The sequence below is a fragment of the Montipora capricornis genome, chromosome 10, assembly GCF_036669925.1.
Source record: "Montipora capricornis isolate CH-2021 chromosome 10, ASM3666992v2, whole genome shotgun sequence".
Lineage (NCBI taxonomy): Eukaryota > Metazoa > Cnidaria > Anthozoa > Scleractinia > Acroporidae > Montipora > Montipora capricornis.
The window spans coordinates 28,137,072-28,160,209 of record NC_090892.1 but is presented as its reverse complement, the minus strand read 5'-3'; the positions used below and the strand labels follow the sequence as shown (position 1 = coordinate 28,160,209).

The window sequence follows — 23,138 nt, the reverse complement described above, 5'->3', positions numbered from 1 at the left end:
GATCCTAGTGACTGCTCTATATTTGAATAAAATAAATTGATAAGTAATGGTGAACTAGGTAGTAAAAATTATTTTACTCCCAGTAGCACAAAATAAAGAAAGAAATTATAATTTTATTCTCTCAGTGAAAGCTGCAACCATTGCCCTGGGAAATTTCTAACTGGTGCTCAAAACAAAACAAAAATTCTTTACTATTTTATATTTGAGAGTAGAAATCTGAAGTCTAATTCGAGTAGTTCCAAATGTGCTCAACGTTGAGCGTGAGTTGCAACTGATTAATGATATACTCTGGGAACAAGTAACTATTGTTGCAATGAATTATAATAATGTACATACAGATGTGAGTTATTTACTCTCATTGAGCACTGTGATCAATAGATGCATTGACACTTTTTCCTTTTAACGTTCAAAGTTGAACACTAGCTTTTTTGTAAAATGATCAACACTTACTTTCTCACCCAGATATGTTACAAATTTGTGAGAATTGAAGGCAAAAATGTTACACTAAATCAACAATTTGATAACATCAACCCTGTGTTTTAATGCTCCATAGGTGAAGTGTTGTTGTCTGTGTCCTCTGGATCATTATCCTTAGAGGGCAGACTAAATCTACTCCTCCTTTGCAACAATTCATTTGAGGATGGGGGAGGGTTAGCAGCAATAGTGGGTGCCAAAAGCCTAGGGTCACTTGCATTGAGTGACACATTACGTGTGACAATATCATTATCTGCCAATCTGCTATGTAAAATTCTAGCTATGAGGAGTGGGATGTACTCATAGGTCTTGAGAGCCTTGACAGTTCTCAAATCCCACTGCTTGGTCCGTTGATTATACTTCCGAGAGGTGATCTCGCTGCCTGACTTATTGGTGGCTGAAGCAAGACCTAGATGGAAGTTCCAGTCCATGGCTGCTAGGTACTTCCTAACCTTGTAAGCCCTGTAACTATACAAGCAAAATAATGATAATTTTAGCTAAGTGTCTTCCTAGTCGTGAAAGGAGACATCTCATGCACCTTACAGTTCAATTTTATGGAAACAACATGTTATAATCTAACATTGTTCCTATTTTTGTCAACCAGACATGACAATTATACATAACATACTATGGACTATGGACATACCTAAAGGGTGTTCTCTTTGGTGTGTACACTAGTGACAGGCTGTTGGCACATTCGATGTTGCCTGTGTGTCTGAGAAAAGTAAGAAAACAAATGGAAATGCAGCCAGCTTAAAATTTTATGGTGTGCTAGTTATACCAATGTGACATTTACCAAGGTAGCTTACTTTGAGTGAAACAATTGTGAAATACAACTGTACATGTATCTTATCTGCACGATTAATTGTTGAAACGGATTCATTATTTATTACAAAGTTTTGCCCTAAAGTAAGTAATGTGTTACCTGAACCTCACATAGTATTTGAAACTTTCAAGTAACTCCGGGTTTAAAATTATCTTTTGCAACTCTGCATAGTCATTGTCACGCCTATCAAACCAAGGTAGACTGGGGTTATGGACCTGGTCTTCGTGGTCGCATTTCCCAGACAACCAGACATGTGAATCACACACATGGTGTAGGAGGCCAATCCACTTATCCTTGTAGGAAAAAAATGAAATAAACAATCAATACATCATTAAAAGTATTAAACTGAACTGGCAACTCAAAGTTCATAGAATGAATGCAATAGACCAAACTGTAGACTGATCATAAGATAATGGGAGTTACTTACTTTCATCACCTTTAAAGCCTCTTCATCAGATGTGGATTCTGACTGCTTACACACACAGCAGCAATACCAGAAGTGCTTGATGATAGCATCTGACCAGGCTTTTATTTTACTCATGGACTTGGCTTGTCCTATCTGACAAAGTGCAATAATATTATGTAATTGAATTTATATGTTATCCAAACAACATTAGAGAAATTGTATAACCCACAGTAATCATTTAGGTTCTTGATGAAATTGGGTCTGTGCAAGTACACTGTAAAATGTTGAACCTTCTTGCACCCCTCCCAAAGAGAAGCACTACAGTCACAGCTGTAGGGTATGACAATAATCCCTTCTTTTTTGTTTACATCAAGCTGTAAACTCGGTGATTTTACTGCAAATGCATACGGAGTACCTTGGCCAAGCATTTCCTGATGCTCTTGGACTTGTGCCAAACATCAAGGCTATGAAAGACTTCCCCAAACTCATTTGCTGTGTGAAAATAGCAACGTAAAAAATTAAGATAGGATTCTTACAAATTTTGCTACGTGCATCAAATTCTCATTTTTGCATCGATAATAATAGTAATTATCAATTACTCACCGAAGTGGAGGTAAATATCCACCACTTTCACCGACACTGAGGTGAATAATTGTTTTAGTATATACCACACAGGCTGAATAACTAGCAGCCCAAAGAGTAACTTTCTTTGTGACAACATGCCGACAAAAGTCCTTTTGTTTTTCTTCGGCTGCTCGGAGGTGACTACTACTTGCCTAATCACCTCCAAGCTAGCCAATCAGTACGTGCGAAAAGCACTATTCACGTGTGTGGTATATACTACTACTACTACTACTAATACTACTACTACTACTACTACTACTACTACTACTACTAATAATAATAATAATAACAACAACACTAACAAAAATAACAATACTAACAGTAATAGTAACAATAATACTAATAATAAAAGCTACCAATTATACTAATAGGTATAGCATATTTGATCTGCCTGTTTGATCTATCTCTGCCTGACAAACAAGATACTGGTAAAGTGTGTCTGTTACTAGAATAGTCAGTCTATTTATAAAACATTACATTACTCTATATTTTCTGTTTTGACTTACAACACAAGTAAGGATATCACAACAATAATGTTGACTTACCAATAAGCTTTTTAATGGAAGATGATGCATCAGTTGCCAACTCAACGACATTAAGTACATTTTTAAGCCTGGATAATGCATTTTTCAAAGCGTCCTTTTCCATGTTTGTAGATGCAAGGCCCACGTGACGCTTGTCCCTCACCTCAATTTCTAGGATGTAACTTGAGGTTATTTCCATCAGGAAATAACATAGGTTCTTGGCACTGAACCCAGGAGAGTCACATTGTCCATCTCCACCCACAACTACCTCAGAACCAGCAAACTCCTTCACCAACTCTTCACGCATCCAGGACCACCACTCCTCAACTGCTGGAAACAAATATAGTCGCTGCATACGATAGAAAGTTGAAGATGACAGAAAGGACAGGCCCATGAAGTCAGCCATTCGACTGACTTTGCTGAAATTGTTGCCTGACAGAAGGATTGCTGCTGCAGCCTGTAAGTTGTTGCTAAACATGCCATTTAACTCCTCAGATGAGGCAAACCTGAAGGTGTGTCCATCCTTGCACCATGTATTTACAACAAGTGTTGTTCCCACAAAGTGATGTTTGACCTGTAGGGCTTTGTCACAGTCAGGTGTCTTACAACTTCCCTCAAACAACTTTAGAAAAAGGTCTAGGGAGCAGATAAACTTTCTCTCTCTGGCAAGTTTAACCTCTTTACGAAACTTGAAGAGGTCTTCACCTCTGCTTAGTTTGCGGTGAGGCCCACATTCTGGTCTATCCTCCACGCATGGAACATCTGGTCTGTCCTCCACACATGGAACATCTGGTCTGTCATCCACACATGAAACATCTGGTCTGTCATCCACACATGAAACATCTGGTCTATCCTCCACACATGGAATATCTTCTGTAGGCATCTCAACATCAGATTCCTCCACAAGAGTGCCCACATCTTCCATCAAACTTTCATCATCAGACGAATTGCTTTCAATGAAATTCAGACTGAAAGAGATCAAAAAAATAAATGTTACCTTAAAAAGTAAATAACAATTAATGAACAAAAGGTAGGGAAAAAATAATGGGAAGGTGTTTCAATTTTCACATTAAAATCTACATGTACTTACTCCATTTCCTCAGACTCAGCACCACTATCATCTGAAATGGAGTCATCAGCATTCAACTGTTGGATGGCAGAATTATATAGCTTCTTGTATCTGAACAAAACAAAACATTAACATGACTGTAGTCGTATTCAAACATTTTACTAAACAGTCAGTTTGTTCAATTAAGAAGATCTGTCCCCTCATTCAGCATCTCTTCCTGTATGATACATGTATAAAAGGTAAAACCAAACCCCAGAACTAGTTGTGATCTGGTGGACACTATTTGAGAAGGCTGTTATCATAAAACAATTCCAAAGGTAGGGATATCTATATAATGCTGTAACAAATTTTAAGCATTGTTTCTTGCAGTTACTAATAAACTGTTTTTACATGTACTTCATGTGCAAGAGATAATATAAATTCAAAATATATTATCAACATAAAAACATGGGTAACTGACTTGTTCTGTAAACTATTCAAAGTGCACTTCAACTTTATTTCATACCTCACAATTTCAGAAGAACTGTCTTCTGACTCCTCTGCTGATCCCTCATCGTCAGTAAAAAGTGAAGAGTTCAATTTCAAATTGGAACTGAAGACAGAAGTGAAATGAAATGTTATGGAATGAAATGAGTGCGACAGTCATGAAACTGTTTGTGTTTTGGCATGCACCCAGATAAACCAAACTCGTACTTGTATGTATACAATTTACAACACAATACACACACAGACGGTAAGATATTAAAATAATAGTAATTTGATAGTAAGAACAAAAACACACGTTTACTTTTCATGAGGTGTGGTAAGGTTGTTAGCAGTGCTTCCATCGAGGGAACATTTGACTGGACTTTGTTCTTGACAACCAACGATCGGTGATTCAACAATACATGGCTCAACCGAAGGCTTCACAGGAGTTGAGGTCGGTGGCCCTGTAAAAGCAGATGATGAATAAAATTGCTGCTCGTATGAAATAATACATTGACTACTCGCACCTTCAATTTCCACACCGACATCGACATGTTTTCGCGTCACATGAGAGATCGAACTAGAAAGGACGTCTACGCTTGATTCATCTCTGCAAACAAACGAGAGAAATCAAGTGGTAGTTCTTTTCTTCACTGGAAGGTAAATTAATCAACAGGAACACAGAAACGGAACTTACCTCCTACGAAATTCCAATGACAACAAATGCGCTGCGAAGGCGCTGTCAGTACAGGCTTCGTATCCTGCGTTAAATTTTGCCTGAAGCCACGATTTAAAAATGTTATTTTCAAGGTAAATACGTTTGCGACATCTCTCCCACTCCTTCTTCGCCTCTTTTGAATCGCGAAATATCCGCTTTCGACCTGAATTTTTCCTTTTTCCTCCGTGACCGCCGCCACCACCACTAGTCGACGCCATCTTGAAGTTGGCGACTGCACAAATTGAAAAATTCCGCCGGAACTTTTCAAGATTCGATCGGAAGCTCACGCATGCGCAGCACATGACCCTGTCCCTTTAAAATGTCTCTTGGTAAGCTGAATGGCTTTGTGATTATGTAGCTAGCGGGCTTCTCTGAACCACATCCAGAATGGATGGCAACAAAAAAAAAAAACTATGACCACTGAGATTTCTGTTTCTATTTCTGTTGTTTTCTTATTTTGTGGGGAGATTTCTTTGAATTTTTGCAATGTCTTGTTTTAAGTAATCTATGTGCAGTTAGGGGTGGTAAGGAAGTGTTCTCCAGCTTTCTAGAAGTGTCGAGGACAGTCAGCTTACTTTTGCGATGTGTTTTCTACATACTGAAATCCTTGCATGTAACACAGAAGAAAATGGGTTTTTCTGAGAACGCCTTTCATCAGATTTTCATCCATTCAGCTTAGTCAGCAAACACAATTTGCTTTGCCTTCAGGGAATGAATGCTAACAGCTTTCAGTCGGATAAAAAGCCCAACGCATAATTTTGGTCTAAAGTTTCAATTTCAAACCAATCCTCTTGCAAAGTCTGCATTCTTGGAAAGGCCTATTGATCTGAACTTTTTGGCAACAACGCCTTTTTCACTGCCATTTTTTTACCAAACTGTACAACCACTTGTGCACTTGCACTTGTGCAATCTTACAGGATGTATCTAGTTCTTGCCAAGGTAGTACAGACCATAGCACTGTGCTGAGCCTTGTTGCAAGTACGAATCAAAACATTCTCACAATCAATCTAGTTTGCTTCTTTAAGGTAACACCAACGATATAAAAAAAAGTAACCTTGTTCAATGTGAGGTCGGCGAGCTGCCAACTGAAAATGAAGCGAGCGTTAACAATAGTAATAAACAGAAAATTAAAGCGAGTTCTACATTTGAGGCTTCTATAAGCGATGTCAGAAACCTTGATACTCTATTTTCAACCAATTATATAGAATGCACTGAACTTCGAGAATCCGGTTCCACAGACAACGCATCTGGCCAATCTATGGTCACTTGCAGTGAGAAGAAAAGGAGGGCAAGTTTTACTCTTCTTGAATCAGATGTCACCTTGCTTCCGTCTCACTTAGCTGAAGTGGGCCAGTTACATTCCGTTAATCTCAAGTTTGACCATTATGGTGGGCCTTTACAGAGCAGTACCTTGGACAAAATGTTCGTAAGAATAAGCTCATTTTATGTGGTTTTCAACCAGGGGCGACCCATTTTCTCAAACCTCCTATGCCAATTACCTATCAGCCATGTTCAAGAAATATTTCAGTATCAAAGTAACCACCATCAATATCAGGAAGGCAGTAGTAAATCACTTTTTAACGTTGCCTCAAAGTGGTGGCTAGTCTCTCAAAGAATTGTTTGCCGAGTTCATGAAACATTTTGTGAGGACCCAAAAATGGTATTATGATGAACGACCACTAGCCTAAAAGAAAAGTAGCACACTTAATTTCTTAGCATCTTTGGCCTCTCAAGACCTTGGTGAGGAGTCAGCGGTACTTCTTAGTGATTCCAATGAAGAGGGAAACATGGAATATCTACCAAATCCAGGAGATACACGTCTTTATGACGTTGTACGATCTTTCCATGGATGTTCAAGGAGGTCTTGTGGGGTATTCAATGGTTTCCGGCCACTTAAGAAGTATGGATATTGTTGTTCAACGAAAACGTATCAGAAAGAGCATCTCACGAGTTGACCCCATAAACTGTCACTTGAGATGGGCAATGGTAGTTTCAAGGAGAGCTCATTCAGTCCGTGGCCCCAACAGCAGCTAGTGCACCTTGATGGCCACCACAGTTGAATTACCTGGAGTTTTGTCATACATGATTGTATAAATGGGTATTCTCGTTTATTTGTTTTTCAGAGTGTTCCACCAACAATAAGAAACAAAGTGTAGAACGCTTGTTCTTGCAAAGTGTTAAAAAGTACTCCTGGCCTTCTCGTGTACGAACTGATCATGGAGTAGAAAACATGTTGGAATGGGAACACTCGATTGCGATTTGAGGCAGTGATTGCGGCTCTGCTCAGGTTGGCAGTTCTACTCGTAACCAGAGAATAGAGGTGGAATGTCTTTAGGTGTTTTGGGGGTATTATTTACTACAATTTTAAATCAATGGAAGAATGTGGATTGCTTGACATCACTAACCATTGCATTTGTTTGTCCTTCATTATGTTTACCTGCCAAGAATAAATGTTGCAATTGAGAGTTTCATGGAGGCTTGGAATAAGCACCCCATCAGGACTGAACGGAACTGGAGCCCAGAATAAATCTGGACCAATGGAATGATAGACAGAGTCACTCCAGCTGTGGCTGATGTAAGAGGTAATGTTCATATCTACTGTATTAACCATGAGTGGTATGGTCTTAGTCCTGATGAACCACCACCACCAGGTAATGGCCTCAGTACTGTTGAGGTAAATGATGTGAGCTTGGATGTCCCAGATGAGGTGATCTATTGGTTTACTAACGAGGTTGATCCATTGGAACATTCGAGTGCCTTTGCCATTCACATATTTCAAAGAGGAGTTGCCTTTCTTGAAAACTTGTTGGGCAGTCAAAATTTTGTTTGAATGCATGAAAAGAGAATCCTATGAACACTTAATTCGATTACACTCGTTGAAACGTTGAAGCTTGATACCAGCCACGAAGCAGAAGTGAACCTGGAGAAAATAACTGCTATATTATATAAGGTCTTGCAAGTCATTAAGATGACACTGTATTTTCAATCACTCTAAAGATTTCCAAAAACAGCAACTAACGTACAGTAGAATAATAAAAAGGATAGCACCTTTTTAGTTTTGTCACTAGGCAGATAGCCTCATCTAGTTAACTACAAAATTTAAACATCATAACAGCAACTTTAACAAAAATAGCAGAGCCCTGGTTTAAGTTTTCCACTTGGATTATCATTCTTGGTATGTGATTACATTTTATTATGTTACTAACCTATAAGATTTCTTTGGAACAGTTGTTTGCCCCATTTAGAGAGGAAAATCATGAAAATGTAAAGGGAATGGCTCTCATTTGTATCCAGCAGCTGACTGCTGGGTAACTGTGAAGAAGAGCTCCCCAAAAAACCAACAGGCTACTGACAGCTAACCGACAGCCTACCAACAAGACCCAGAAACGATAATATTCCTGATACTTACCGATGGATGGTAAAAGGATTTCTTTTCGAGTTGTTTATACAAAGCTTATGAAATATGTAGTTGATATATCATTCGCGAATTTGGTAACCAGCAGGACAATGAATGTATTAAGGTTTGAAGGTGATTTAATCCAAAACTCAGAAATCCAAAAAGGAAGCTCATCAATCATGTCGCTGATTTCGCTGAACTTTGTGAACTAGTGCATAGTGCCTAGCGGTCCTTATGGTATTTCATGTATGTACCATACTCCTTCTACCTGTGAAAGGGTCAACCTACATAACCAGTATATGTGCCACAGTTGAAAAACATGAACCACTAGGACAACCCTGGATGAGGCCACTTACACAGATTTCTAAATACCATTTTCGAAAGAACGACACTTTGATGAAATAACAGTACTGTAGGACACATCATCAGTGGATGCATCCAATTCCCCAATAACTGGAAAACAACTTCAGCTCCTTTTCTCAGTTACATATTGGACGTTTGCTATTGCAACTATAACAGAACTGCTTTACAATAAGAATTTTTATTGTTGCTTATTGACAACCATACACTTCCTGTATGCACCTTTCTTTAGATGCAATAGAACCTTTAAACAAAAACTTTGCTTTACTTCGTTGTTTTTTAACTTTCACAAAACAATGCACCTTGGAGGACTTGAATGTATATGAAGAAAACCTTTATAAACTAATTCTCTAACCTTTTTGTTCCTGTTCCTTAAACGTTACAGAGTTCGTATTGGTATTCTGCTGGGTTCATGATCATGTCTAAATACACGATAATGCTTATGCACATGATTAACATTGGATACCTCAATTGATATGCCATGATTCTTGATGGGTTCACTAAGAAATGTTCGCTTGTACATTGATTTCTCGTAAAGTCCGTGCAGCGACCCTTTCATAAAACCCTCAAAAACGTTAAGTGTGGGTCTACCGTAAACGGTGTGTGCCTTTGTAAGTGGTTTGAGAAGAGAAGAAATCATAGTATTTGTGCTTCCTTTCAACGACGGCCCTTGGAAAGAAAATGCTTGGTCTATTTGTAATGTGAAGTATAATGTAGATGCTTCTACAATGCAGGTCAAAAGTGTTGGGACACTTAGCGAGATACTACTGAAATATTCTCCCCCCACCCCCTCCCCCCCAAGCAATGTTGAGATTTGACACTACAACACAGATTTCAACAAAAATACTGTTTATCTGCATCTTTCAACATTGTTTGGGGGGGAGGGGGGTGGTACGCTCCAATTGTGACCCCAAAAAGCCAACTTTACTTGGAATACATGATTATTGGACAGGTGTCCCAACTACTTTTGACCTGCATTGTCTGAAAGTGAGTATTTGAAAGAGATCAGGTTTGTGGCCTATTGGTCGATGAAAAGCGGGGCTTCTTATGAGAACTCTTGTTTGGTAAGCAAGAAGAACATATTTGTGAACAATATACAAGGAATTTCAATTGCCGCACTTTTCGTATTGTCATATTAGAGTATGGATAAGGGAAAGGCGCAACAGGTGTATATCAGGAAAAAGATAGACAAATGAATACCATGCAGATCAGTGAGTCGGGGTAAAAAATAACAACTTGCATGTTCACACTGTTGTAACGCTTAAGAAACGATGAGCTTTATTTCACTTTCAAAGAGTTCAAAACGTGGTGTTTTGTTTATTAAATCGGATATGCCATCCGCTGCCCACAAGGTCTGTTGTTTACATAGAAATCGTGTTATACTGTGAGCGCGCGGCTCTGAAAGCTCTTTAGAGTGTTGTCCTCAATGAGAAAATGGAGGCTTCAGAAAGCCAGAGAGTTGTTTACATTATAACGTACAGTCGCGCAGACACTGAAAAATTCCGTAGAGAGACGTTTGGCGAAGCGATAATAGAGGCATGGAATAGCTTTAACATTGAAATCTCTCACTGGGTGGTAAGCATGGAGGGTCATGCCACTACCGATGCCGATGGCGATCTCAACAAGTACCATTTTCACATGGCGGTAAAACTGAAGAAGAGAGGTAGATGGCTACAAGTAAAGAGATACTTGAGCCAAAAATTCCACATCGAAGTTCATTTCAGTGACCGCCACAATACATATTACAGCGCCTACAAGTATGTCACGAAATCAGACCTCGAAGCGGTTCATTCTGTGGGTCATCCAGACTTAACTACTTGTCCTCGAACGGAAAATGCAATCGCTTCTAACAAAAGAAAACGCAAACTAGGCGGGGTATCGAAGCAAAGAAAGATCAAAGATCCACGGCTAAGTGTTTTTGACGTTTGTAAACTAATTCAACAGAAGTCAATATCCACAAGGCTGGAGCTTGTATGTTTGGCGATGGTTCAAGAACGAGAAGGAAAACCCTGTCTGGCCGAGTTTATAGCAAACCGCGGGAATAAAGCGGTGGATGAAGCATTATCATTAGCGAAAGAATTTTCTCACGCTGAAGAGCAGTGTCTTCGCCTGAAGAAATCGCGAATACAGCTCTTACAAGAATCTAAAGATGCGCCATGCGTGGACGGTTGCGAAGGAAGGTGGTTTGTGGCGGCAAATGAGGTTCTCGACAACCAAGGAATAATCCCCTCGGTTTTCTGCAATGCGATTTATACAGCCCTGTGTAAAGGTCGAGGAAAATTCCGGAATATTTATTTGTATGGAACTGCCAATTCTGGAAAGACTTTTATGTTATCGCCATTGAAAATAATTTATAACACGTTCTGTAATCCAGCAACGGGCTCCTTCGCATGGGTTGGCGCGGAACAAGCAGAAGTCATTCTTTTGAATGACTTTCGGTGGAATCCAACAATAATCGCGTGGGCTGATCTTCTCCAGGCGCTAGAGGGCGATACAATCCATTTACCCGCACCAAAGAACTTTTGTTTAAGAGATATTGAACTAACGCGCGACACGCCTTTTTTTGCTACATCGGATGCCCCGATTGTTTTCATTAGAGCCGGTGCAATAGATCAGACAAACACAAAGATGATGGACATTAGATAGGTCTTTTTTCCGGTTCTGGAAACCCATTTCACAGAGTGAACAGCGAGAAATCGCGCCCTGTGGACATTGTTTTGCACGATTCATTCTAGAGAATTCTAGCAATGTTTACATTGCTGACTGACGGCGACATGATGCTCGCGACAATACTCAGTAACGTTTGCATTCATTTCGCATCAATGAAGAACAGTGTTTAAAAATAAACTATGGCCGGCTACTCTTGTTGAGTATATAAAAACAATTGTTGTATAATGCGCTCCAAAGGAACGTGTCTGAATAGAGTTTACAACATTACTCAGTAAATTGAATGTTTTATATAAAGAGCTAATTAATAGCTTTCTTTCCTTGTGCTTTTACTGAGTACTGAGTTGAAAATGCGCAATAACTCATATAATGAAAGAAATAGTTTCTTCAAACTAAAGAAAACATACATACTTTCTAAATTTGTGTTCATTTAATGTCAAATACGTTTTCAATTTGCATAGATCTCCACTATTTAAAGTGAGTATTGTAGTGAGTAATGTTCAGTTCTTTACGTCAACAAAATGCAAATGTCACGCATGTGATAAACTTCTCGTTGTCACGAGTTTTACAAAGTGACAATTACAATTTACACAAGCATTTTCCTCAGATAGCATGAAAATGAAGTTACACTTTACACGCTTTAGCAATTCACAGAATATACTGAAGTGTAAATAATAAAGCATGTTCAGTTTTCACAGTTCCGCATTGCGTGATTAATATTTGGTTCTACCGCCTTTAGAGGCAAGGATAGCTTCTATCCTTTTGTTCAAACTGGCAATTGTGTTATCTATAGTTTCAGTACAAATACAATCAAAAGCTCTTAAAACTCTAGCTTGAAATTCCTCAAACGACTCCCTTGTGATATTTCTAGATATTGCTTCGGATTCTAAATATCTCTTTACAAGATGAAATATGTTCTCGATAGGATTTAGGTCCGGTGAACGCGGAGGGATTTCATGAAATTCAGCCTCTATCTCTTCTAACGCATCCCTAGCTAACCTGCTTGTTTGCGACGGGTCGTTATCCATAACAAATAAACGTCTTCCATCTGTTTTGGGACCAGCTTGCGCAAACGTAATGTTGAAATGTTCCCTTATGAAGTTTCGAAAAAAATCACCGGTCATTTTTTCGTACGGCACTTTTAGAATAACTCCTTTCCCGTATGCTATCGCCACCACAACATGCAATCTTCTCCCTCCGGCCAACTCTTTCGAACCCTTCGCGGTTACCTCAAGGCCTTCGTCTTTCCTACGCCATACCCTTGATCTGTTCGAGGCTGCACCGCTCTGTGGATTATACTTATGCACGAAAGATACACCATCCAAATAAAACGAAACTTCGTTAGTCCAGAATTCAGAATTTCTTGCCACCTCCCGCTTCATTTTACGAGCAAATTTCACGCGCACCTTTTTATCGTTTTCAAGCAGAATCCCCTTTCTCCTAGCTGAAAAGTATGAGTACCCGAGCTCATTTAAATATCGAGAATATGTTCTTCTACTCGCTCTATCAAAATTAAGGCCACTCTCCTCCACTAACCCCTTGACTGTCACGTGGACATTCCTTTTCCGCAATTGTTTCATTGTACGGAGCAGTAATCTCAGATCCCGTTGGCTTAGTTGTCTTGGTCTCCCCGTTCTCGTGGAAGTTGAAGACTCTTTAACAGTTCCGGGAAGTTCTCCACTGCATATTCTCTGTACACTCGATTTTGAAATTCCACAATCTTGTGCGATTTGTCGATACGAATAGTGACTGTATTTGTTTAAATACCACGCTAATGCTCTCTTCGATGCTAGTATTTGTTTTGTGAAAACCATATTCCACTTCTTTTCACGCTAAAACATTGACAGAACTAACACTCCAAACGTTTTCCAATAAACAGCGCAGTTTTAAGTCATTTCGAATGCATATACATAACGTCACACTAGTCAAAATTTCACTAGAACCCCGTCTGTGCGCATTCGTACACTCGTTTGGTCACGCCAAACATCGTTTATTACCGTCGCAAATTCCGTATTATAGTTATGCCAGAAACTTGGTATCCCTTGACCACGTTAACAGCACTTTTTCCCAACTAGTCGTTTTCAGACAATGCAGGTCAAAAGTGTCGGGATACTTAGCGAGATACTACTGAAATATTCTCCCCCCACCCCCTCCCCCCCAAGCAATGTTGAGATTTGACACTACAACACAGATTTCAACAAAAATACTGTTTATCTGCATCTTCCAACATTGTTTGGGGGGGAGGGGGGTGGTACGCTCCAATTGTGACCCCAAAAAGCCAACTTTACTTGGAATACATGATTATTGGACAGGTGTCCCAACTACTTTTGACCTGCATTGTATGTCCTTCTGTTTCAAATGTCTACAAAAAGTGAACTTGTCCAGTCTTGTGTCAGGTATAGAGTACTAAAGTGTGACGTCATCCTTCCATGGCAACCAAATTTTCTGTTCTAAACAAAGTTTGCCAAGCATAGCATTACAAGCGTGTTAAGCTTTGGTTTCGACTCCTTTTCAGTTTTGCGGCCTTTATTTTTACAGTTTCCCTTATTGATTGAACTGTAATGTTTTTTGGAACTTTTGATGACGTAGACGAATATTTATTCGTTTGAAAGAAGATCCTAATCGTCAACTGAGCAGACAAAGAGCCGAGGTGTTAGAGGTGAAAGATCGTGATGGTTCACTGCTTTGCTTCGGGCTGTGATCATCATTCCGAATCACATACTTGTAAATTCTATGGGTTTCCACATAAAATAAAGAAAAAGGAGGAGTACCAACGCTGGATTCGATTAATAAGGTAAGGTTAATTTATGGTTTGTCCTAGATCTTGTGTTATCAATTAAGTGGCGCTTTCGCGGCGTTTTGGTGTTTGGCTCGTGTTGTGATCTGTGATTTCTTTCAAGGACTGGTATCTCACAAAGTCTTTGCGATAGTATCTTAAATAATATTATTGCATTTGTTCTGGTGAAAAGGAAAACAGCTGTGATCAGTGAATTACTCCCATGATATGCTTGAAAAACTCAGTAGACTATAAATACATACATTCATTCATTCATGCTTTAACTTGGAAACTGTTTACTACAGTTCATCACGAACGACTGCATTCTCAAAAGAAAAAATATCATTTCCCTTGGCAGTTTGACGAAGGGGAATTTTACTTTGTTCTAGTTCATCATTTTGTAGGCGATACTGTTGCTAATTTTAAATAAACAATATTAGAACACTCGTTTATAATAGCTTTAGATGTCGCACAGTACTGTAAAAGTGACTAACTAGTTCTACTTAGTGAGCTTATTTTGTTTCTATAAACTTACAGAAGAAAAGACAGGGAACCAGGGAATCACTCCAGAATATGCAGTTGTCACTTCAGAGATGGGAAAAAGAGTGCCGGCCCAGAAATTTACACACGTAATGCTGACAAGTTGTTTCCATCAGAAGGATTTCCTCGAAAAAAGAAAAAACAGAGTAGTACTACACACAGCAGTGTACATGACATGGTGCAGGCCATTCGGGACAAAATGGAAGAGGAGGCACCTCCCTTGCAAGAAGAACCCTCAACAAACCAGGTTATTCTTGAAGCCGAACTTGACCTTGCAAAGAGGGAACTTGAGCAGCAGAGAGAAACTGCACAGTACCAGAGAACACATTATTCTGCATCAACTCTTACCACAGATATTCTTCGTATGGAAACTGGACTACCAACAAAAGAGGTTTTCCAGATTGTGGTAAATTATGCCTCTAGATTTAAGGATTCTTTGTCATACTACGCAGGTTGGAGAGTGGAGTCAATTATTTTTGAAGATCAAATTTTAATCACCCTCATGAAACTGAGACAAAACTATACTAATCTCCACATAGCTCAGTTATTCTCTTGTAGTGTTGCTACCATTTCAAATGTAGCTACAACATTTATTCATGTTTTACACGATATCTTATTTGATGATTTGATGACCACTATCCCTTCTAGGGAGAAAAACAAATTATGCTCTCCTTCGTCCTTTTCAATGTTTACTAGCTGTAGAATAGTCATTGACTGTACAGATATTGAAATCGCAGCACCCAGTCTTATGAGTCAACAGAATGAGACATACATGTATTCAAGCTACCGGGGCATGAATACTTTTAAAGTTTTAGTCGGGGTGGCGCCCAATGCAGTTAGAACATATGTAAGTAAACTGTATCCAGGATCAATTTCGGATAAGGAAATTGTCAAACAGTCAGGCCTAATGAACCATATGGCAAATGGTGACCTGATCCTTGCAGACAAGGGGTTCTTGATTCAGGACATTGTCCCAAAGGGTGTTTCCGTAAATATTCCTCCCTTCTTAGAGAATGGAAAATTCACTGCCAGTGAGATAAGGGCCACTAAAAACATTGCAAAATGCAGAATTCACGTCGAAAGGGCTAATGCACGGCTGAAGGATTTTAAGATACTAAACTTTATACCCCCCAAATTAAGATGTTATGCTGACAAAGTATTTCAAGTCTGTGCTGCCCTTGTAAATCTTCAGTTTCCACTGATAAAGGAAGGATGTGAAGGGGTAGAATTTGAGTAAGGACGTGCATGTAGTGGGAAAATTGAGAGAGTATTATTGATTAACATGTAGCGTTGATGCTTAGGGGAATAAGACAATCAATCAACCTTGATGTATTGCTTTTGTTTTCTTTAAGCCTGAGGATCAACTTTAAATTTCAACATGGCAGATTAAGCCCATCTATTTGACCTTTGTGTTTAGAAAATAAGGGGGCATTCTCTATTTTTATAATGTGTAGAATAGTAACAAAATAATAGAACATTTGTCTGAAGTCACATATTATGCAGTAGAGCCAGCATTTTCAGCTGTAACCAATTGCAACTCTAATCTTAAATGTTTTAGGAAACACAACATCAAGAATATTCGATAATTCTCTGAATAAAAATGGTTTTGGTTTCATTACTGAGCATGGAAGGTTGCTGTACTTGTTATTGTTTCAGTATTAAACTTGTAAAATGGGAACATGGTACAAACTTCCTGCTGGATTTAAACCTTGCAATAATTCTACAAACTATAGTTCTCCCTCAACAATTTTGGGAAAGAGGTGTTTAAAGTAAAATTCCCTTAGTCTGGTAAGGTTTTCTTCCCAGGATGGATCCTTCTTGATTTCAATAATGACACACCAGTTATTTGTCCAAACAACAAAATAACAATAATTTCGTTTGGCTAAGTACATTTGCCCTTGCACTTGGTGCCAGTAGACATGATTCCTTTTTAGCGAGTATGATCCATCCTCTTTTTGCTCCAGACAAAATGTCTCACTTTTCAAAGCTTCCTCAATACTCGCATTTCTGAATGTATAGGAACACTTCGCCTCTAGAACATGGTCTTCACCCACGAATCCATCAGGGGAAGCTCCAAGAACGCCTGATTCGTCAAGCCACACCCCTGTCTCAGCAACTTCAAGATGGGTTTTGGCAGTAAATGTTTTGATGGCTTCAGCCTCATTTGTGACTCCCCATGCCACAGCTTTGACACGTGAAATGTCATATTCTCCCAAGAGACGCTTAAAAAGGGATGGGGTGACCCTCTTAGCATTGATGACGGAGCCAAAATTACTTGCAGTCAAACGCCCCTTCCTCACTAAATGCCAGGAGGGATTGTTTCGCTGACCAACAGTTAAAGAACTGATTTGATTTACAATTCCTTGCTCTACCTTTAATTTTCGTTTGATAAACTCAAGTTGTTCAGCAGCAGTAGATAAGGTGAGAAATTCTTCGGAAAAAATAACCTCTCCCACTGTTGAGACAGGTGGATCCCCCAGTTGTTTTGGCTCAGGGCTTAACAGCCAGCATAGGCCAGTGAACTTTCCATACGCTCGGAGCTCTGAATACAGCGCTTCTCGATCTCCTTGATTTGGTTGTCGGAGTAAGGCTGTATATCCTGGCTTTGTTGGAGGAAACATTTCAGCAATAGATTTCCGAGAAATATCAGGTGCATTCCGTTTTTTTCCATGAACACTCAACATCAGTCCGACTCCAGTTATAAATTCCGTAGATGAACAGAGCTGCAGCATGGCTGCATTTATAAACTCCCCGTGGACACTCGCACTCGCTCGATTTAATCGCATTGTTTTGGTCAAGGTATATCTAAAAAGAAAATTATAATACACAAAGTTTAACAGTAGTTTTCTATAAGCTTTCTGCTCAATGTTGACCATTTACCGCATTTCACTTACTGTCACATTATACACTTTTTTCTTCATACTAGCGTGAACCTGTCCCTTCAAAACACCTTGACTTGCACTAAAGCTTTCCACATGGTTTGATTTGAAGTGATTTTCACCTCTTGAAACGGATTTATTCTCATTTTCGAAGAAAGAAAGCAGGGACACAATTGTCAGCACCGACATCTTGCTTCCCGTGTGTTTGTTTAGAACAGAAAATTTGGTTGCCATGGATGCGTGACGTAACTGCTTTAGTACTCTATGAGGTCATTTCAAACAGAAAAGTGGCTTAGGACCAATTAACAAAACGATTGTCAACTCTTGGTTTCACCAGGAACAGTTAATCAATAAGTGAAGTACCCAAAAGAACTGAGTGAACAAGATCAGTCTGTCAAATTGATGATGACAAGATTCATTGAAAATGCACCAAGTTCGCAGTTGATGCAATTCATGCAGTGTTGTACAGCAAGCAAATCTATGCCACCACTGCCCAATTTTTCAATCATTGTTAGTTTTCACAGGAAAGCTACATCTCTTCATCATGAAGCTGCAATGAATTCTGCCATTTTTTCATCTGGAAAATCATTCATCACTGTTTAGGGTCCTAAGTGGCGCTTTGACTCGTTGCTGACCACAGCCGAGGTCAATGAAACTACATTTTCTTATGAGCATCTCTGCATTTGCACATATGGGACAATCCATTAATGTATAACAAAGTTAAGAAAGAGACCTAGTCGGTATTTGTCATTGATTTCTCCAAATAGACTGTGTCTTTACAAGAGTCGGGCCCATGCAGCAAATTATTGATTTCAGACATAGAAAAAAGCCCTGATCCTACACCAATGCACGTGGACTCTAGCAAAACAATAGCAGCATCATGTAGCCAGGGTACTGAGTAAGTATTTGGACAAAATACAGGGCAACAATATGTAGCAATGACTTTTTGTTACCAGATGAAGGAGTAATGTGTACATTGCATCCTGTGCGCTGCTTTTTCTAGGGTCTTATGAGACTAGAGTAAAGCGGTTTCGGCCAACTCTTGTTCCCTTGAGCGTGATCTGGGCCAAATTATTCCTTTTTATTTTTGCTGATTCCTGTCGTTTTCACAGCCTAATTTTCTCAATCGTTCGACCTGGCGATGGGCGGGTCAGCGGACAGTTTCCGCTTTACAGACTGTAAAGACAAAATTGTAGCCTTTGAATCACTCGTATCTGATGGTTACACTAACTTTACATTAACAGTAGGGTTTATTGGTGTTGATATCTACTGTAATGAATGCGCACATCAAGAATAGATTGTTCTTTCAATCGGTCACCCCTATATACACATGTATCGAAGAATGTTATTTCAGTGTCTGAAATCTCAGCCATGAATTTTATTGTAGGATGGGACCTATTCGCTAGCTCTGCAAAGTTGTTTATTGCTTCTTTGTTTATGTTCCATAGAGAAAAGAGACACTGACGACATCTTTTCTCTATGGAAAATATACAAAGAAGCAATAAGCAACTTCACAGAGCTAGCAAATAGCTCCCATCCTACAATAAAATTCATGGCTGACATTTCAGATACTAAAATAACATTCTTGGATACAAGTGTTACAAGGGCGACTGATTCAAAAACAATCTACTCTTGATGTGCCCATGTACTTTAAACTGACAGAGACTTTCTAATACACGCACTTTAATTTCTGCCACTCTCCAAGGGTCAGGAAAGGCTTCAACAAAGGCGAAGCCCAACAACTAACTCTTTAAAAGCGAAATTTGAAGAACACATTGCATAATTCAAACAAAGATCATGCCACATAGGTTATCCAGATAACCTTTTGAACATGACTCTATTTGAAGTCGATTTTAGCGAAAGAATGTCGGCTCTACAAAATAAACAAAGAACACACAAAAGAACTTTACCATTTGTTGCAGAATACTGCCCATCAATGCCTGATTTTAGAAATATTCTTATGAAGAAATGGCATCTTGTACAAAACCAGCCCTTACTAAGAAAAATATTTAAAAACCCCCTCCTTATTTCATATAGAAAAGGGAGGTCTTTGAAAGATGTACTCGTCAGAGCAAAGCTCTGAGGTCTTTGAATTTTCTATCTTGACCAATAGGAGTCGTGTTTGGCCTGTCAAAACCTTGAAACGTCATTGAGATTCTTTTTGACAGAGCCCCGTCCTAGGTCAGAGCTCAATTTGCATCAAATGCAATCCAAAGCAGAACGCAAGTGTCACATTAACGCCTCTGCATTTCACAGGGTGAAGAGAACATCAGTGCCAACACACTAGACACCATCGCCTGAAAAAGTCGTCCTTCCAAAAAACACAACTTTACCAAGGATCAAACATGCTAAAGCCCCATTGGATAATTTAAATTAGCCAACACTAATCCTTCCTTCTTGATCCGCTCTCTGAGTACTTAAACGGTAACAAAGCTCATTTCAAGCAGAACGAGAACAGCCTTCACAACCATCCCTCAAAATCTTATCACAGCAACTGACCAGATTCACTGAAAGAATCGAAACTGCCATCTTGCTTGAGAAATACTATGGAGGTTAACTATTATAAATAGCTCTTTGTTGAGCTACATACTTTTTCTTTCCTCTTCTTTTCTTTTTCTTTTTTTTTTTTAAATAATACGTTCTATATTTTATGCTGTCTCCATAATTTGTGTGATGTACCCAATGTTGTCAGGAAGCCTATAGCTCATAAGCCCCTTCTTCTATATAGGCTTCCTTGTCATTACCGCCTTAAACGTTTTTTAGCCTATCGTCTTTAAGTTATTATACATTTCTAGTGTATTGTGTTTTTTTGTAATTTCCTTTCTTTATGTGGTTAATGGCAGATAAAAATGAATGAAAAAAAAAATGCATGAATAAAAGAGGACGGGCTCCTTATTGAAGAAGGTAAAACCACTGATCCCACTCACCCTTAAGAGTCAGAAGATGACATCCAGAGCGTGCAGATGCAATGTCCAACGGCCAAACCGAAATAGCGTCAAGATGAACAATCACAAAGCAATAATGAGCACAACCCGAGAAAGTGGCCCACCTCAGTGAGAAAAACGAAAAATCAATCCCTCAGCTGAGAACTCTCTCTGAAAAAGGAACTTGCCCAAAAACTCTGGGTTACAACGCAAGGGCCAATATTATGCCCGATGATGATTTCAAAAGAGACATTGCCCTTATAAGAAAAAACGCTCAACAAAAATATGTCGACGCTCTCACTAAGTTTCAGTACCAGCAAGTAGAGCGAAACAAAATAAAACTTAACAGGATAAAGCAGCTTCAAGCAAGAAAAAGCTCTGATGCAACACAATCTAGAGATAAAGCACATTCTGCGGTCTATCACACATGCCGAGACAATAAACAAACTCAAACAAATGATGTTAGATCTTGAGAAAAACGAGAATAAAGAAACTGGATCTTGTCCTAATGTGTCCTTACTGTCTACAGATCACTTTGAAAGGGAAAAGACTCTTACTAAAAGTGCCATCTGCATTTTACATTTTTACTCACTTTAATTTTGCGTTTTTGAGTGAAATACTTTATTTCTTTGTCAATGTTCTTTAACATGTCCCTGAATTTGATGAAACTTAATCAACAATGTCCAAATAAACAGAACTGCAACTGATTAAACAGTAACAAGACAGATGTTCTCACAGTGTCTACAAGGCATACAAAAAGTTGGTTTTATCAACGGAGTTGATAACGTGAATTAGCCACCGTACAGAGATTCTAAAAGCTGACATTTCGAGCGTTAGCCCTTTGTGAGAGCAAATCGAGGAATTGTGGGTTACGTGTAGTTTTTATAGTAGAGTAGGGGCTACGCCATTGGTATTAACATGACAACGTGGAAAAAAGGAATATATTAAATGAAAAGCATTCATTAATACCGTGAGGATTAAGGGTGCCGATTTGGAAGATGAATTTTTGTTCCAGACTCTTGCAGCTTTCCGTCGTACCTAGATGTAGAGGAAGGCTGCAGATAGCCATGTGTTTTTTGGAGTGGTTAGGGAGATTAAAATGGCGAGCGACTGGCTTAGATGCATCCTTGTCATTCTTCTCAACATCGCCAAGGTGTTCGCGGAATCGGTTAACTAATCATCTACCTGTCTCGCCAATGTATAATTTATTGCATAATGTACAGGTTATGCAATACATGACATTTGCGGAGGTACATGTAAAACGATCGGTGATCTAAAGAGATCGCTTAGGTCCCAATATCTTGCTAGTGTTAACAATGAAAAGACAAGTTTTGCATCATGAGCGTGCGCATTTGAAAGTGCCAGGTTGCTTGTTAGTTTTTAGAGCGCTTCTAACCAAAAAGTTGCCTACGTTTTTGTTGCGTTTGAATGAAATAAGTGGAGGTTGCGAAAAGATTCTACCAGTCTCGGGATCATTTTGGAGTAATTTAAAATTATTAAGAATGATACTTTTGACTGCGTGATTATGAGGATGAAAAGTGAGGGTGAATGGAATTCTGACATTCTTACCTTTCTGTGACGTTTGTAGTGGTGACTGTCGATCAAATTGTGGGGTGCGATGATGGCCGCTTTGACCACAGAGAAAGGATAGCTACGTTTTTGCGAGAACTGGCACATCTCCTTTGATTTGCTGGAAAAATCGGAGTCATCACTACATAGACGTCGAAGTCTAAGAAATTGAGAATAAGGAATGGATTTCTTGACATGTGATGGATGTGACGATGAATACAACAAATAACTGTGAGAATCTGTAGGTTTGTAGTGGACACTGGCACATAGCACATTGCCACTAATAGAAACTTTGATATCTAGGAAGGCCAATGAAGTTTCCGAAATTTCCCAGGTATATTTAAGAGGTGGATGAAAGAATTGACGGAGGTTATAAATTGATTGAGTTCTTCTCTGATGGATGGAATAGCGCCGATGCAGTCGTCAATGTAGCGGCTATAGAGTTCAGGTTTGGGGCCGTTGTACTGATTAAAAAATGGTGTTCAACATATCCTACAAAACGATTGGCATAGTTACGTCCCATTCTTGTGCCCATCGCTACACCATTAATTTGTTTGTAATAGTTGCCGGTGAATGAAAAACAGTTACCGTAAAGACTCGCAGATAAGCCGCACCTTTTTTTCCAAAAATGTGCGATCAAAATCGTAGGTGCGGCTTATCTGCGAGACCATTTGGGAAAGGTGCTGTGAATTTCGGTGTCCAGTCTTCCATCGTCCGATATTAAGCCTGGTTACACAGCTTCGCACAGTGCATGCAAGAAAACAACAAATTTATGCGCAAAATTCTATGGAAAAACTGCCTTGAATGGAGAAATACCTGTGAACAAATACCAGAATAATATCAATCATATGTCCTAAGTGAAATGATGTTCATTCTACTAAAGAGCTAAAATTACGGGTAAGACTTTGAAGTATTTTTCG

General features: G+C 39.1%; 2 protein-coding genes and 1 pseudogene across 3 annotated transcripts; 1 reads left to right on the top strand and 2 right to left on the bottom strand.

Moving 5' to 3' along the window:
• Nucleotides 1-543: 543 nt before the first annotated feature.
• LOC138021940 (uncharacterized) lies at nucleotides 544-5,324 on the bottom strand. Of its 2 annotated transcripts, XR_011126484.1 has the most exons (10): nucleotides 5,086-5,324; nucleotides 4,916-4,998; nucleotides 4,711-4,852; nucleotides 4,429-4,515; nucleotides 3,945-4,034; nucleotides 2,876-3,822; nucleotides 2,122-2,198; nucleotides 1,728-1,859; nucleotides 1,121-1,593; nucleotides 544-942 (listed from the first exon to the last, which is right to left on the bottom strand). XR_011126484.1 is itself a non-coding variant. In XM_068868965.1 (9 exons), exons 1-9 carry the CDS (start codon nucleotides 5,322-5,324, stop codon nucleotides 1,396-1,398), a joined length of 1,995 nt encoding a protein of 664 aa, XP_068725066.1. In that variant the 3' UTR covers nucleotides 1,063-1,395. The 2 variants fall into 2 exon arrangements, 1 of the variants encoding a protein (XP_068725066.1); XM_068868965.1 differs by lacking the exon at nucleotides 544-942 and having other exon boundaries at nucleotides 1,063-1,593.
• Nucleotides 5,325-14,202: 8,878 nt separating this feature from the next.
• Nucleotides 14,203-16,232, top strand: LOC138021912 (uncharacterized). The gene is made up of 2 exons (XM_068868936.1): nucleotides 14,203-14,324; nucleotides 14,844-16,232. The coding sequence occupies exons 1-2, from the start codon at nucleotides 14,203-14,205 to the stop codon at nucleotides 16,081-16,083; spliced, it is 1,362 nt and encodes a 453-aa protein (XP_068725037.1). The 3' UTR covers nucleotides 16,084-16,232.
• Nucleotides 16,233-16,389: 157 nt separating this feature from the next.
• On the bottom strand, nucleotides 16,390-17,914 carry LOC138022135 (uncharacterized; annotated as a pseudogene).
• Nucleotides 17,915-23,138: the final 5,224 nt, after the last annotated feature.

Bases quoted from the DNA above. Each gene is read 5' to 3' on its own strand.
- LOC138021940 (XM_068868965.1), bottom strand. From the start codon at position 5,324: ATGGCGTCGACTAGTGGTGGTGGCGGCGGTCACGGAGGAAAAAGGAAA. The intron at 4,853-4,915 runs GTGCGAGTAGTC...CTGCTTTTACAG, and splicing joins TGTCGGTGTGGAAATTGAAG to GGCCACCGACCTCAACTCCT. The intron at 3,823-3,944 runs GTAAGTACATGT...GATCTCTTTCAG, and splicing joins GCTGAGTCTGAGGAAATGGA to TCTGAATTTCATTGAAAGCA.
- LOC138021912 (XM_068868936.1), top strand. From the start codon at position 14,203: ATGGTTCACTGCTTTGCTTCGGGCTGTGATCATCATTCCGAATCACAT. The intron at 14,325-14,843 runs GTAAGGTTAATT...ATAAACTTACAG, and splicing joins CGCTGGATTCGATTAATAAG to AAGAAAAGACAGGGAACCAG.